We start from the raw sequence: 13,074 nt of genomic DNA, 5'->3' as shown, positions 1-13,074 counted from the left end.
ACATGCCAGCCTAAGACGTAACGCCAAGCAGAAGAAGAACAACACATAGGCAGCTCAAATATTGCAGACGATTTTTAAGATCATATTTGCAACTATTTAAATAGTAGCCAGCGTTTCCGACAATCATAGCACTCCAACTTTACAATTTTCACTGCATTTTAATGCACGACTGTTACCTATTGGTTTATTAGCAAATCGAAATAAAACCGACAAGCGTTTGAGAATGACTTCGTTATTATAGAGGGTGGGTCTGAAAAACTTCATTCCAAGCTCGGAAACGTCCGCATCCGCTAGGCGGCAACCGGAGCCATCGGAATCGTTGAAACCGCCCGGAACTATCCACAGCTGTCCTGAACCATCCAAAAGAGCCTAGAGTTGATAGTTGGTATCCTTCGGGGCCGATGAAGCCGTTTGGAGCCGTGAAACACCGGAGCCATCCGGTGCTAGTTTTGGCTGCAGACTAGTTGCTCCGAACGGCTCAACACGGCTCAGAACAGCTCCGTACGGCTTTGAGCCTTACGACGAATCGGTTTTCGACTGGCGATTCGGGGAAGCTGATTTCGGGGCCAGAATGACGATGGTCAGAAACCATTCAGAGCCTGCACACACACTATTAGTTTATCGCATAATCCACGTCTTGTGGACGCACGCATGTCGTAGGCGATGTAGAATACAGCATGCCCACGAAAGGTATAACGTTTAAAATATAAAAAAAAAACACATTTTAACGTAAAAAATTGCTTTGAGTTGCTTTTCGTTCCAACTAGTGTGCTTCTTCTTCTTCTTCTTCTTCTTCTTTTGTGGAGCAGGATATAGTCTTCTATGTTTTATAAAGCCTATGCTTAATAAAGCCACATTCAAAGACGTACCGCTCTTAGGTTTTCGACTGCCTGAGTCATATACCTCTCCAATGTTGGTAAACTAGTGTGCTCATTTGTAAACAAACCCAAGTAAACAAAGCCCATTTGACAGGTGCCAAACCTACTCGATCGGTATTTCAGCACAGTGGGCTTATCCAAGGAAGTTAGAGTCAAATGTTTTATTTTCCAAAATGTTCAAGTTTGCAGTTTATAATTCTCGAAATAAAAATTGGTTTAAAGCTAGTTAAAACAGCTAAGCAATCAATAATTTTATTCGATTTTGCTCTTACCAGATCAAACCAATTTAATTTTTATTAGGACACTCGAATAGATTATCAAAAAAAAATATATCAAAATTTGACACGTTCATCCTCTGATTAGCTCGTAGTGCTGATTGTCTGTCAAAAACGTCGTCGGTAACGCGTGATCGGTATAGAAGTAGTGTAAAAATTTGGAAAACAAAAATTATATCTTCTTCTGAACACTAATTAAGCGATATTTGAAGTGAAAACACAACTATGAATGACCATAAAGAAGATAAAGAGTAAGTACAAGTTGAAAAAATATCTTTTTTATCGATGAATTCAATGTTTATAATATTTCAGGAAAACTCGTTCGACAAAATGTCAGCTGGAAAAACTGGTGGAACTAATGGAGCGAAATCCAGAGCAAGCTAAAGGTGCAGGTTCCAATCCTACAGGATTTTGGAAAATGGTAGCTTTGGAACTCAATTCATTAGGCCCAGCAGTTAAGGAACGAGCAGCTTGGAAAAGGGTATGTTGTAGTGTTGGGTCATACGATTCATTTCACGACCCGACCCGGAGTCGGGTGCGAACCAGCCGGAATCGATTCCGACCCGTGGGTGCAGCGGGTGCGCAAGGTCGGAGTCGGAATCAAATCCGACCCGCGGGTGCAATGAGTTCGGGTCGATCCGAAAGATCAGTAGGTGCGAGAAAGCATAAGCGACTCCGACCCGTTGGTGCAGCGAGTTCAGGTCGGGTCGGGCCACGGTAGGTTTAGTTTGACCCGAGGGTGCAGCGAGTTAGGGTCGACCCGAAAGATCAGTAGGTGCGAGAAAGCATAAGCTTCTCCGACCCGTTGGTGCAGTTCGGGTCGGGTCGAGTCAAGATAGGTTCAATCCGACCCCACCCGACCCGAACTCGTTGCACCAACGGGTCGGATTCGCTTATGCTTTCTCGCACCTACCGGAGTCGTTGCACCCACTGAACCTACTTGTACCTTTCGGGTCGACCCGAACGACTCCGGGTCGCTTACGGATGGCTCCGACCCGATAGGTTCGGGTCGACCCGCCTATCACTAGTATGTTGCTGTTTAATGAAAATACAAAACCCATTTAATTATTCAAAATTCTTCTTTTTTTTGCAGACATGGATTGAAAAAAAGTCGATCGTGAAGAAAAAGCTCGGCTACAATAAAAAATAAATGCAGAAAACCGGAGGTGGAAAGCCGACGTTTAATAAACTAAGCGAGTTAGAAGAGCGTATTACAGGTATCACAAATGTGCGAGAGATATCTGCCATATTCGACGATAGCATATGCGTTGGAATCAAGCAATCCTCTGCAGACAAACGCTACGAGTTGAATCAACCGGGGCCATTACATCATTTCAAGGCTATAGAACAGCAGGAACCATCGCACCTTAGCCATACTACCGATCGGCCGGGACCATCACACTATTCACAGACCACAGAACATCCGGAACCATCGCACCAAACTCATACTACTGATCAACATGGACCACCACACTCTTCGCAGTCCACAGACCACTCGGAACCATCAAACCATACTATCAACCAAGCAGAACCACCTCAACCTATGGATATCATAGAACTGCCGGAACCAATACAATTCATACATAATACAGAACAGCCGGGATCATCGCACAATAGCAACAATATGAATCAACAGCCATCAGATAGGACAAAAAAAGCCACAAAACTGCCACAACTAAACAAGCTGATTTTCAAAAAAGGGTACTACAGCAAAAAGATGAGATGAACAAACATCTTGGCGATATTTCCAGCAACTTAAAAATATTAGCAGAGGGAACTTTGGGCTTTTTTGAAGAAATGCTAAAAATAATGAAAGATAAAAACTAATGTAATAAATCACACAAAAAAAAAAATTGTGCGCTGAATTCTTTTTATTCTGGGTAGCTTAATTGAGGATCATCGTTATTCATTAAATTCGTCGGTAATACCATGCATGATGAGAAGGTTGTGTAACATGCAACAAACGTTTATGATACGAACTAGTGATGCGCGTTGCGTTCCGAACCTGCCAGGTCCAGCATTCAAGCATCCGGACCGCGTTCCTTATTTTTAACCCTAGCAGGTTCAAACTGAACCTGTTGCTCCCACCGTTCTTTGCGATCCGACCTGAACCGACTGTTATCAACGATCTTATCGATCCGATCTGAACCGGCTGCTCTCAGCGTTCTCGGCGATATGTGCTGCGCCGGTTGCTCTCAGTGCTCTTTGCGATCCGGCATAGAACGCACGACATTCTACTCTCTTTAGATTGGTGAGCCGGTTTGCCGGTTCAATTTAAACCTGCTTCTCTCAGCGTTCTTTTCGATCTAGTCTGGAACGCACGATCATCTACTCTCTTTCATACGATGGGCCGATTTGGTACGTACAAAGAAAGCAGGTAAAATCTGAACCTGTTTCTCTCAGCGTTCTTTTCGTTCCGGTAAAGAACGGCGTTCTCTTCTCTTTTGCTTGTTTCTAGTATGGACACACACACACATTCTGTCTATGTGAGTGATAACAGCGCAAGCCATACTCTCTCAGCCAAAGAGATAACGGTACAACACCTGAGCCGTGAAGCCAGAGAAGGATAGAGATTTGTGATTGGTGGGAAGCTAATTGCCAAAATTTAAAGAGACAATCCTGCACTAGTGGTAAGCGCAATGAATGAAATGTTTCTTTTCTGCCATATGGATGTTATCAGTATAGGTGCGATATTTGGATTGGATTGTAGTAGTCAATGAATTGCTATGTGTCTGCTGCTAAGCTGCTTCGTTGCGCATGCATCTCCAATGAACTCGTTTTAATTTTTACCTGGGATCTTCTTTGTGCAACTAAATATTGAGGGTACATGACACGTTTAGCCTTCCGCAATAATTTCTTTAACGCCGTTTATCGCCCCGTGCAACAGCGCTATTCTTATGGACAATTAAAGTGCACTACCGGGCACTTTCACACGGGTAGTTCACCGAACAGTATAATGTCAACCCTACAGAAACAACTTAACAGTCTATGTATTTTATATAAACCAATGTTATTCGATGCTATCTGCTTCTATTAAGAAATATTAATTCAATCAGTGTAGTGTAATTTAGGCCATACGAAATTTAAAAAGCCGATTAAATTTGTAAGCTTTTTGATTTTGCATCAAAATTTCATATGCGTTGCAACTAATTTCTGATTTTCTTCTTTATTTAGAAGTATAAAAAGGGAATAATGATTAATTTTAGTAAAAACAAAATCAACAAAATGCCTTAACCTTTTAATGAAAAAGGAACTGTAAAGTGTTGTGATAATAGCATCCTCTCTAGTTTAAACGAAGTGTAGTAGGCTTTATTGAAATAGAGAATAAATCAGTCTGCATTTTCCTTTCGTACGAACAAGAAGTTCCAACATATAGCGGGCTACTTAAATTAAGCGTTTATATTTTAGTAGAAGAATAGTTTTACACATTCAGTAAACTATTATTTAGCTTGGTTTTAATTGAAACTGTGTGATTACTGCACAAAAAATATAATACACAATATTCAATGAATACTTTCAAGTTAACCATATATAAAGTGAGCAACTGAAAAAAGCGTAACCATCGCAGGTCATCCTGCGTTCCGCGTTCCGTTCTTTTTCTCGAGATTGGCAGGTTCGTTCCGTTCCTCAATTTTCGGAACTATTCTCATCACTAATACGAACACATTTGTTCGGTGCATAATGTAGTAGCCTTTCACCATTCAAGCAGCGAAATCGTGCTTTGAGCAAACCAAACGTTCTTTCAATAATGGAACGTGCTTTGGCATGATGTTCATTGAACAACGAATCTGGACTATTTGGCTCTGCATTTCTGCGCGGCTTGATAAGCCAAGGTTTCGAAGGATTAGCTGAGTCTCCTAGAATATATTGAAAAGCGTAAAATGTTAAGATAAACTTAAAATGTGACATAAAAGCGTAACATGTGAATAGACCAACCCAAGAGTTTAAACATTCGGTCTCCATTTCTCCATTTTTCTTCAAAATATGAAGAAATCGGACTGGAATTATAAATGTAAGAATCGTGATCTGAGCCGCCAAACCTCGCGTCTACAAAACGGATTATTTGCCTGTGGTCACATATCTGGAACATAAGTTTCATATAATTTTATGGCTGTTAAATTATTGCAAACCACATATTTACCATCAAAGCGTTAAGACTATAAAATCCCTTTCTATTGAAATAATAGATTGAGTTGTCGTGAGGCGCAACGATTCTTATATGTGTTCCATCGATGCACATTACTACACCAGGAACAGGTAATTTTGAGTAAAAGTATCTTCTGGCATCTGCTCTCTCGTCTTCTGTTAGATCCATGGTAATTGCGTATGTTAGTTCACGCTTCAGAACTGTTAAGGTTTGATCTAACGTTTCTGAAAAAGTAGATTGGCCAATTGTCATGGTAAAATCGTTACCAACACCCTGTTGGTAAGATCCTTGTGCAAAAAACCTTAACACAGTAGCCAGTTTTTGTTCCGCAGATAAACCACGGTTATGTTTTGAAGCAATGAATGGGGCTATTTTTGCAAGAATTTCCTCGAACAGGCTCTTCGGGAGTCGAAAATTTTGCATAAATCTAGAAAAGAAACATTTCATCCAGTATTAAGATCGAAGTTCTATGAACAATTAAACAAACAGAAAAGAAACAGCTCACACATCAACACGATTGACGAGAAAACAAAACTCCAGGTTCTACTTACGCTTTATCGGATAATTCAAGCGGATCTAGCTGTTTCCGCAGCTCCCTACGATGTTGTGCAAGATTTTTATCCGCATCATCACTTTCACCAGTGAAAAATAAAGAATTAAGCATAATTTTCCAATACTTTTTGTTATGCAGCACTTTTTTCGGTTGCTAACTGGCTTTGTGACTTGTAAACAACCCTAGGCTGACAAGCCAGTTTGACAGGTGACGAAACTACTCGATCTGTAATTATATCGATCGATATAATTTTATCGACCGGTAAGTGAAATGCGTACGCGATACCAATTCGAGTAGATAAATTTATTGGTCGATATAGCCAAACCGGTGGTTAATTTTTATCGACTGGTTGGCGATAGGCGCCATTGTTAACGTGGTGCTGTTTCGGCTTAAGAAGCTGCTGGTTAAGAAGCCGCGTCAAGCGTGCTGTAGGATACAATGCGTGTAGGAGGGGGTAAACCCAACCGACATTGTCACGTTGCAACCGGTTTTTTTTTTGTATTGAAAAAGTGTTCTCTATAGCGCGGTCAAATCGTTCTCGATAGCAGAACTACCCAACCAGCATTATCGCGCGATTTTTATGTGTATCTATCATTTTTCTCATTCTAACACCCAACCAGCATTATCGCGCGATTTTTATGTGTATCTATCATTTTTCTCATTCTAACATTCACAAAATTTTTCATTCTGCCTCGCTCTTCTGGGTATTGGTCTGTATTTGCTTGCGACTTGGCTGTGTCGCATCAACGATTCGCATGTTTCATTTAGCTCATCCCTTTCCATCGTTGGAGAGAAACTCTTGCGTCTCGCTTTTCTGGGACTTGTACAATTTCGCTTGCTACACCAATCGTTTACGAAAGCGTTCTCCTCTCGTCCGCTCTTTGTATAATTGTACAGGTACTCCCCGATATACGCTATCAATTCGGACCGGAGGCAATAGCGTATCTCGAATGTTAGCGTAAGTCGATTTTCGAGGATTTCAGTCAAATTATAGCTAATTTTCGTATAATTTTGCATGAAGTGGTAGGTTTTGGCCACTAAATTAGTTATTTGATCTAATTTCAACTGAATTTTTCAATTTTATACCATTTGAAATGGTTTTTAATATTCAACCAAAAGGGAATTTATTTTGCATTTGACATTCGATTTCTAAAATTAGTACTACTTGTTCAAAGAACCGTCAAAAGCGTATAGCGAAATCGTGTATATCGAGTATGGCGTATATCGGGGAATACCTGTATAGCCACACGAAGAAGGCGCTGCTTCGCGTTCACATGAAAATGTGGTAGTGTGAAATCAAGTTTGCAAGTGGTAGGCTACGTCGATGCCTGTCCGTTTTTTTCTCTCGTGAAACCAGTACGGAAAAACTTTTTGGTAAGTACAGTTTTTAATAAAGGGTTATATTAATCTTTATCAAACTGAATTGTATTGATAATTGTGATATAAAATCAATTTCATTTTTTTTTTAAAGAAATCGTAACACACGCACGAACGGAAGTGAGCACGGACCACAACAGAAGCAATATTCAATTGGTTGGTAAGTATTGTGCTTGACGTTAAATTGAACAGCTGTTGGCAAAATAGTTAATATTTCCTTCTATCCCTAGGAGTGCCGAAAACAGAACAGGAGAGGAAAGAAGGCAGGAACGATCCGATCCTCCAACGTGCTAGCGCCTGGTAGCGGAGAAGCGGCAGGAAGGTAGAGACGAACATCCAGCTCGCTAGTGCAGCACGTGGGAGCAGCAAGAGGGAAGCAAGCAGGAAAGTACACTCCATTCGACGAAGGCAAAGCTGGAGGAAAGGAAGAACGAGGAGAGAAGGCAGGCAAGACGGGTACGTGTGTTTCCCGCACCGGTTTTAGGCAGTGTGAATTGTGTGAGTATGTAAATATGTATGTGCGAGTAAGAAGGTAAAATAAAGAGCGTAGGCATGTGCAGAATGGACAAAAGAGAGTAAGAGTCTTTGTAGGGAGAATGGAGAGAATGAAAGAAATTGAACAATAATGTAGTATACAGAAACTAGATGTATGATACACGCTGTCGCACCGTTGCAGAGACGTGCTCTTTAGTGCTGCTAATGAGCACGATTTGAGAACGTTTTGAGCCCGTTTTTTCTCATACAAAATTTTAAAATGTCGCGCGATAATGTCGGTTGGGTATAGAGAAGGTTTTTCCAACCGTGTGACAGCGTGTATCATACATTTGGTTTCTGTATGCTACATCCCTTCTCAATTTCTTTCATTCTCTTCATTCTCCCTACAAAGCTCTTTCTCTCATTTGTCGATTCCGCACATGCTTACGCTCTTTATTTTACCTTCTTACTCGCACATACAAATTTACATACTCACACAATTCACACTGCCGAAAACCGGTGCGGAATACACACGTACCCGTCTTGCGTGCCTTCTCTCCTCGTTCTTCCTTTCATCCAGCGTTGTCTTCGTCGAATGGTGTGCACGCGTTAAAAATTATTCCTGCTTGCCTCCCCCTCGCTGCTCCCAGGTGCTGCGCTAGCGTGCTGGATGATCGTCCCTACCTTCCTGCCGCCTCTCCTCTACCAGGCGCTAGCACGTTGGAGGATCGTTCCTGCCTTCCTGCCGCTTCTCCTTCGCCCGGCGCTAACGCGTTGAATGATCGTTCCTGCCTCTCCTGTCCTTTTGTTTTTGGCACTGCTGGTGAAAGAGGGAAATATTATCTATTTTGAAACCCGCTGTTCCATTTAACGCGAAGCATGATACTTACCAACTAATTAATTATTTCTATCGTGGTCCGTGCTCACTTCCGTTTGTGCGTGTGTTACGATTTGCTATAGAAAACGAAATTGATTTGATATCACCAATTATTAATACCATTCAGTATGATACAGATTGATATAACCCTTTATTAAAAGCTGTACTTACCAAATAGTTTTTCCGTACTGGTTTCACGAGAAAAAAAAAGACGGGCACGCATCGACGTAGCCTACCGCTTGCAAACTTGATTTCACACTACCACATTTTCATGTGAATGCGTAGCAGCGCCTTCCTCGTGTGGTTATACAGGTATTCCCCGATATACGCCATTCTCGATATACGCGATTTCTCTATACGCTTTTTTCTAAATTTGACGGTTCTTTGAGTAAATTGTACTTATTTGAGACATCGAATGTCAAATGCAAAATAAATTCCCTTGTGGTTGAATATTAAAAACCATTTCAAAGGTATAAAATTGTAATATTCAGTTAAAATCAGATCAAATAACTAATTAAGTGGCCAAAACCTACCACTTCATGCAAAATTATACGAAAATTAGCTATAATTTGACTGAAATCCTCGAAAATCGACTTACGCTAACATTCGAGATACGCTATTGCCTCCGGTCCGAATTGATAGCGTATATCGGGGAGTACCTGTACAATTATACAAAGAGCGGACGAGAGGAGAACGCTTTCGTAAACGATTGGTGTAGCAAGCGAAATTGTACAAGTCCCAGAAAAGCGAGACGCAAGAGTTTCTCTCCAACGATGGAAAGGGATGAGCTAAATGAAACATGCGAATCGTTGATGTGTCACAGCCAAGTCGCAAGCAAATACAGACCAACACCCAGAAGAGCGAGGCAGAATGAAAATTTTTCTGAATGTTAGAATGAGAAAAATGATAGATACACATAAAAATCGCGCGATAATGCCGGTTGGGAAAATCGCTTGGCTCATTGAAAATACAGGCAAAGTTGGCGCGAAGAAAACGCAACACTACGGATTGTATGGAAAATGTTGCGCGTTCAATCCGATTGCCATGCGATTGTCCTGGGGGTTTGCCTGTATTTTCAATGAGCCAAGCGATTTTACCCCCTCCTACACGCGTTGTATCCTAAAGCACGCTTGTCGCGGCAACGTTCACCACATACACACACATCTCCACACTCAGGGTACGACATCTTCCCTGTTGCTGTTCTGGACTCAGACAAAATTTGTGTTTCTACACTTATTGTTAAAAAAGTAGTAGCTCCTAGGATCTGAATTTACAAACAAATATCAAAATGTTATGTTCTGCTAATGATATTGCACTAAATTTAATTGCACTACATTAAGTTTTTACATATCTTTCGTAAGAGTTCGCCAGAGTATGAAAATGTCTATACAATTTGTCATGAATAACTTGAATTTTAAGATTTTCGCGCATAAAATTATGACGCGCGCTGTCTGTGCGGCGGCGTAAGTCGCTACTCGTATAGCCGTCTCGCTTCTTCTTGTGTGTGCTTTACCGTTGCTCACCGCTTCAAGAACATTGCTGCTCACACACACGTCAGTCTGTGGCAAACAATTGGAGGGGGGAGGATGTGTCGGTTTGCTCCAGAAATCGTGTGTGATTTTGGTGTTCTGAATTTGGTTCCATCGCTGTTTGTTTTGGTGGAATTGAAAAGGTAAGAATCATCAACCGATGTAAAAGTGTGAGAGTAAGATGATGCTGATGGTGACTGATGCTTTTCTTTGTTTCTTTTCCTGCTTTCATCCACTGATGGATGGATCGCGATTTTTGCTGTTTCGCGATCTCCTACGGAATCACCTTGCGAAAACACGAGGGGAGGGGAGGGTAGGAGTGGGGTGTGTGTGTGCTTGCCTGCGTGCTTTGTGTGTGTGTTTTTGCGTTCACGTTCTACGGGATCACTTTGCGAAAAACACCAAGGGGAGGAGGAGGTGTGTGTGTGTGTGTGTGTGTGTGTATGTGTTTTTTTTTCTTTGCCGATTCGCACTCTCTCGCGGATCTAGTTGTGTGCGTTAGTTTTTTTTTAGTTTTCAAGAAGAAAAAATCTTTGAAAAATACCTGGGGGAGGATGTGTGTATGAAAGAATGTACTTCAGAAAAGAAAGTGAAAAAAAAAAATATAAAATATGTTAATCGAAGTTTTAAGTGTGTCTGAACTCATTGCAATCCGAAAGAAAGCGAGGGGGCTCTTAAAATGTAGTACACATGTATGCAACATGTATCGTGTCGCCGCGACGGTGTATCTCGCTCAATCCGTTAAGCCTGAAAAGTGCTTCTATCGGATCGTCTAATCGGGCGCCATTTAATCAATCCGTTAGCGAAAAGTCGCATGGATTTTGGTACCGGGGGAAAGATGAAGGGCTCACGCACCCGGTTTGCGTTCAAAAGCAAAGGATTCCAGCAACTTCTTCAGTGAGTGACTGCTTCAACAACCAACAGCATAGGCACATGTAATTATCACATCTAATACTGCATACACTTTTAGGAATAACAAAGTCGCCCGCACAACCAGAATGCAGTACCAAAAACTGGTCGACAAGTTCGAAGATGGCAACAACAACAACAACCAATTGTTGGCGATTAACAATACTGAGCCAAACATAGAACATGAGCAGCCATACAGTGAGATGGCAAATAATGAGCAGCAAAACCCGGTGGTAACCAAAGCTCGACATACACGAAGCCGGAAGCGCAGAAACACCGAAGCGGTGTTGCGCCAAAACGACGAGCTGCTACAGCTCATGAAGCGCAACATAGCGGCGCAAAAAGAATCTACCGCCAATCTAACGCAGGTAGCTGGCGCAATAGAGAATGCAACAGCAGCGCTGAAAGAGGCAATGGAACGCCTGACAATTGGTTAAAAAAGTTTCATTATCTTTAAGTTTTTAATCGTTAGTTTATGTTTAATTTTATTGCTCAGCTGAACTGTGATGCATTTTGTGAACTTTTGTGATGAATAAAAAATAAAAAATAGAACTCAATCGCTAACTTAGTTGCGTTGCCTTTTATTCATCTGAGCTTGGCTCTTCCAATCCATACGCAATACACATGTTGTGTAAGATGCAACATACGTTCGTTATTTGAGTTGCTTTTAACGGGGTGTAGTGCAACTGTCGAGCACCTAACAAACACCTAAATCTATTTTTGAGCAACCCGATCGCGCGCTCCACTATTTCTCTACCTAAAGAATGGTTTTTATTAAAGGCAGCTTCTGTTGTGTTTGGAGCAGGATTACGTTTTGGTGTTATTAACCATGGTTTTGACGGGTATCCAGCATGACCTGTGAGAATTTAAAAAATTATTTACATAAACAAATACCCATAGGATGGTTTAATGTATTACCTAGTAGCTTGAATGCAGTTTCTCCGCTTCGATGTTTTGTTTCGAAAAAGTTGTCCATTCCACTTACATTCCAAATATGTGAATCGTGATTGGCTCCTTCGAATTTGACGTACCGAATTTTCATGAGATGGTCGCAAATCGACCAGTACGAAGAAAAATAATATTGAAGTACACAACAACAGACAAAAAAACTTAAATCTTTACTTACAATCATCGCGTCTAGGCTGTAATAGCCCCTCCGGTTATAATGCTGATCGTAATCGTCCACAGGCGCAATAATTTTTATGTGTGTACCATCAACACACATCACTACACCAGGAATGCCACTTTTTGAGAAGAAGTATCGTCGTGCATCTTGTTGCTCATTTGGTTCCATCGCTAAAGAGATCCATTTGTTCCCAAGAGTTTCTTCGATAATGTTCAAACACTTTGCAAAGGCTACCGGGAAAGTAGGCTGGGCAATAGCTATTTTGTAATCATTACCGGTTCCATTTTGGTAGCTGCCTTCAGCTAGAAATCGCAGAGCAGCAGCCAAAATTTCATTTGGCTTAAGCCCCTTTCCCTTAACCGGTGGGAACTTGGGCTCGATCTCCGCCAGAATGTCAAGGAAAATTTCCTTCGATACACGAAAATTTTTCTTAAATCTGAAAAGAACAACCACATATGTTTAACACGGTTTGCACAAATGAGCCGCATGCTTAACTCACGCTTGGTTAGAAAGCTGTAACGGGTCGAAAACACTTCGAAGCAGTCGGCGCTGTTTTGCCAGATCTACCGTTGTTTCTTTTTCACTGCCGCTATCGTCACTTACGAAGTGGGAGAAAATCATTTCGATGTTTTAAACAAGGATTGTTGTTAGCTTGCGAAACGTATGTATCTTAATTAAACTTGTTTACGTTTTTTTTATTTTGATTTTGAACATTTGGGCACATCGACAAAGGCTTTAACGAAAGAAAAATTTTTACGAAACTTGTCTGTCACAAGAACGGTTTCAAAATGCATACCTATTTTCCGTTTGTCTTGACGCACTTGTCTTGTGTCATTTCCGTTTGTGTTTAATAATCGGGCCTATGGGCTGTGAAATATAGTGCCGATTATGTGACTCAACTGCTTGAGAAAAAGTATCAAAAATGCTCA

At 41.2% G+C, this 13,074-nt stretch overlaps 1 protein-coding gene and 2 long non-coding RNA genes across 3 annotated transcripts; 1 reads left to right on the top strand and 2 right to left on the bottom strand.

The window, feature by feature from the left end:
* Positions 1-5,000: 5,000 nt before the first annotated feature.
* LOC120897986 lies at positions 5,001-5,721 on the bottom strand. Its single transcript, XR_005738608.1, has 3 exons — positions 5,295-5,721; positions 5,090-5,234; positions 5,001-5,010 (listed from the first exon to the last, which is right to left on the bottom strand). It is a non-coding gene; the product is annotated as an uncharacterized LOC120897986 (long non-coding RNA).
* A 1,437-nt stretch (positions 5,722-7,158) lies between these two features.
* On the top strand, positions 7,159-7,757 carry LOC120897983. The gene is made up of 3 exons (XR_005738605.1): positions 7,159-7,227; positions 7,325-7,390; positions 7,461-7,757. It is a non-coding gene; the product is annotated as an uncharacterized LOC120897983 (long non-coding RNA).
* Positions 7,758-11,842: 4,085 nt separating this feature from the next.
* On the bottom strand, positions 11,843-12,766 carry LOC120893700 (putative nuclease HARBI1). Its single transcript, XM_040295744.1, has 3 exons — positions 12,645-12,766; positions 12,146-12,581; positions 11,843-11,875 (listed from the first exon to the last, which is right to left on the bottom strand). The coding sequence occupies exons 1-3, from the start codon at positions 12,764-12,766 to the stop codon at positions 11,843-11,845; spliced, it is 591 nt and encodes a 196-aa protein (XP_040151678.1).
* Between the last annotated feature and the right edge of the window lie 308 nt (positions 12,767-13,074).

This window comes from Anopheles arabiensis, chromosome 2, assembly GCF_016920715.1.
Source record: "Anopheles arabiensis isolate DONGOLA chromosome 2, AaraD3, whole genome shotgun sequence".
NCBI lineage: Eukaryota > Metazoa > Arthropoda > Insecta > Diptera > Culicidae > Anopheles > Anopheles arabiensis.
The sequence above is the reverse complement of the archived record's forward strand: the minus strand, read 5'-3'. Positions and strand labels throughout refer to the sequence as shown.

Coding starts and splice junctions, on each gene's coding strand:
- LOC120893700 (XM_040295744.1), bottom strand. CDS start 12,766: ATGATTTTCTCCCACTTCGTAAGTGACGATAGCGGCAGTGAAAAAGAA. Junction 12,582..12,644: donor TTACAGCTTTCTAACCAAGC/GTGAGTTAAGCA, acceptor TGTTCTTTTCAG/ATTTAAGAAAAATTTTCGTG. Junction 11,876..12,145: donor ACAGCCTAGACGCGATGATT/GTAAGTAAAGAT, acceptor AAATTCTCACAG/GTCATGCTGGATACCCGTCA.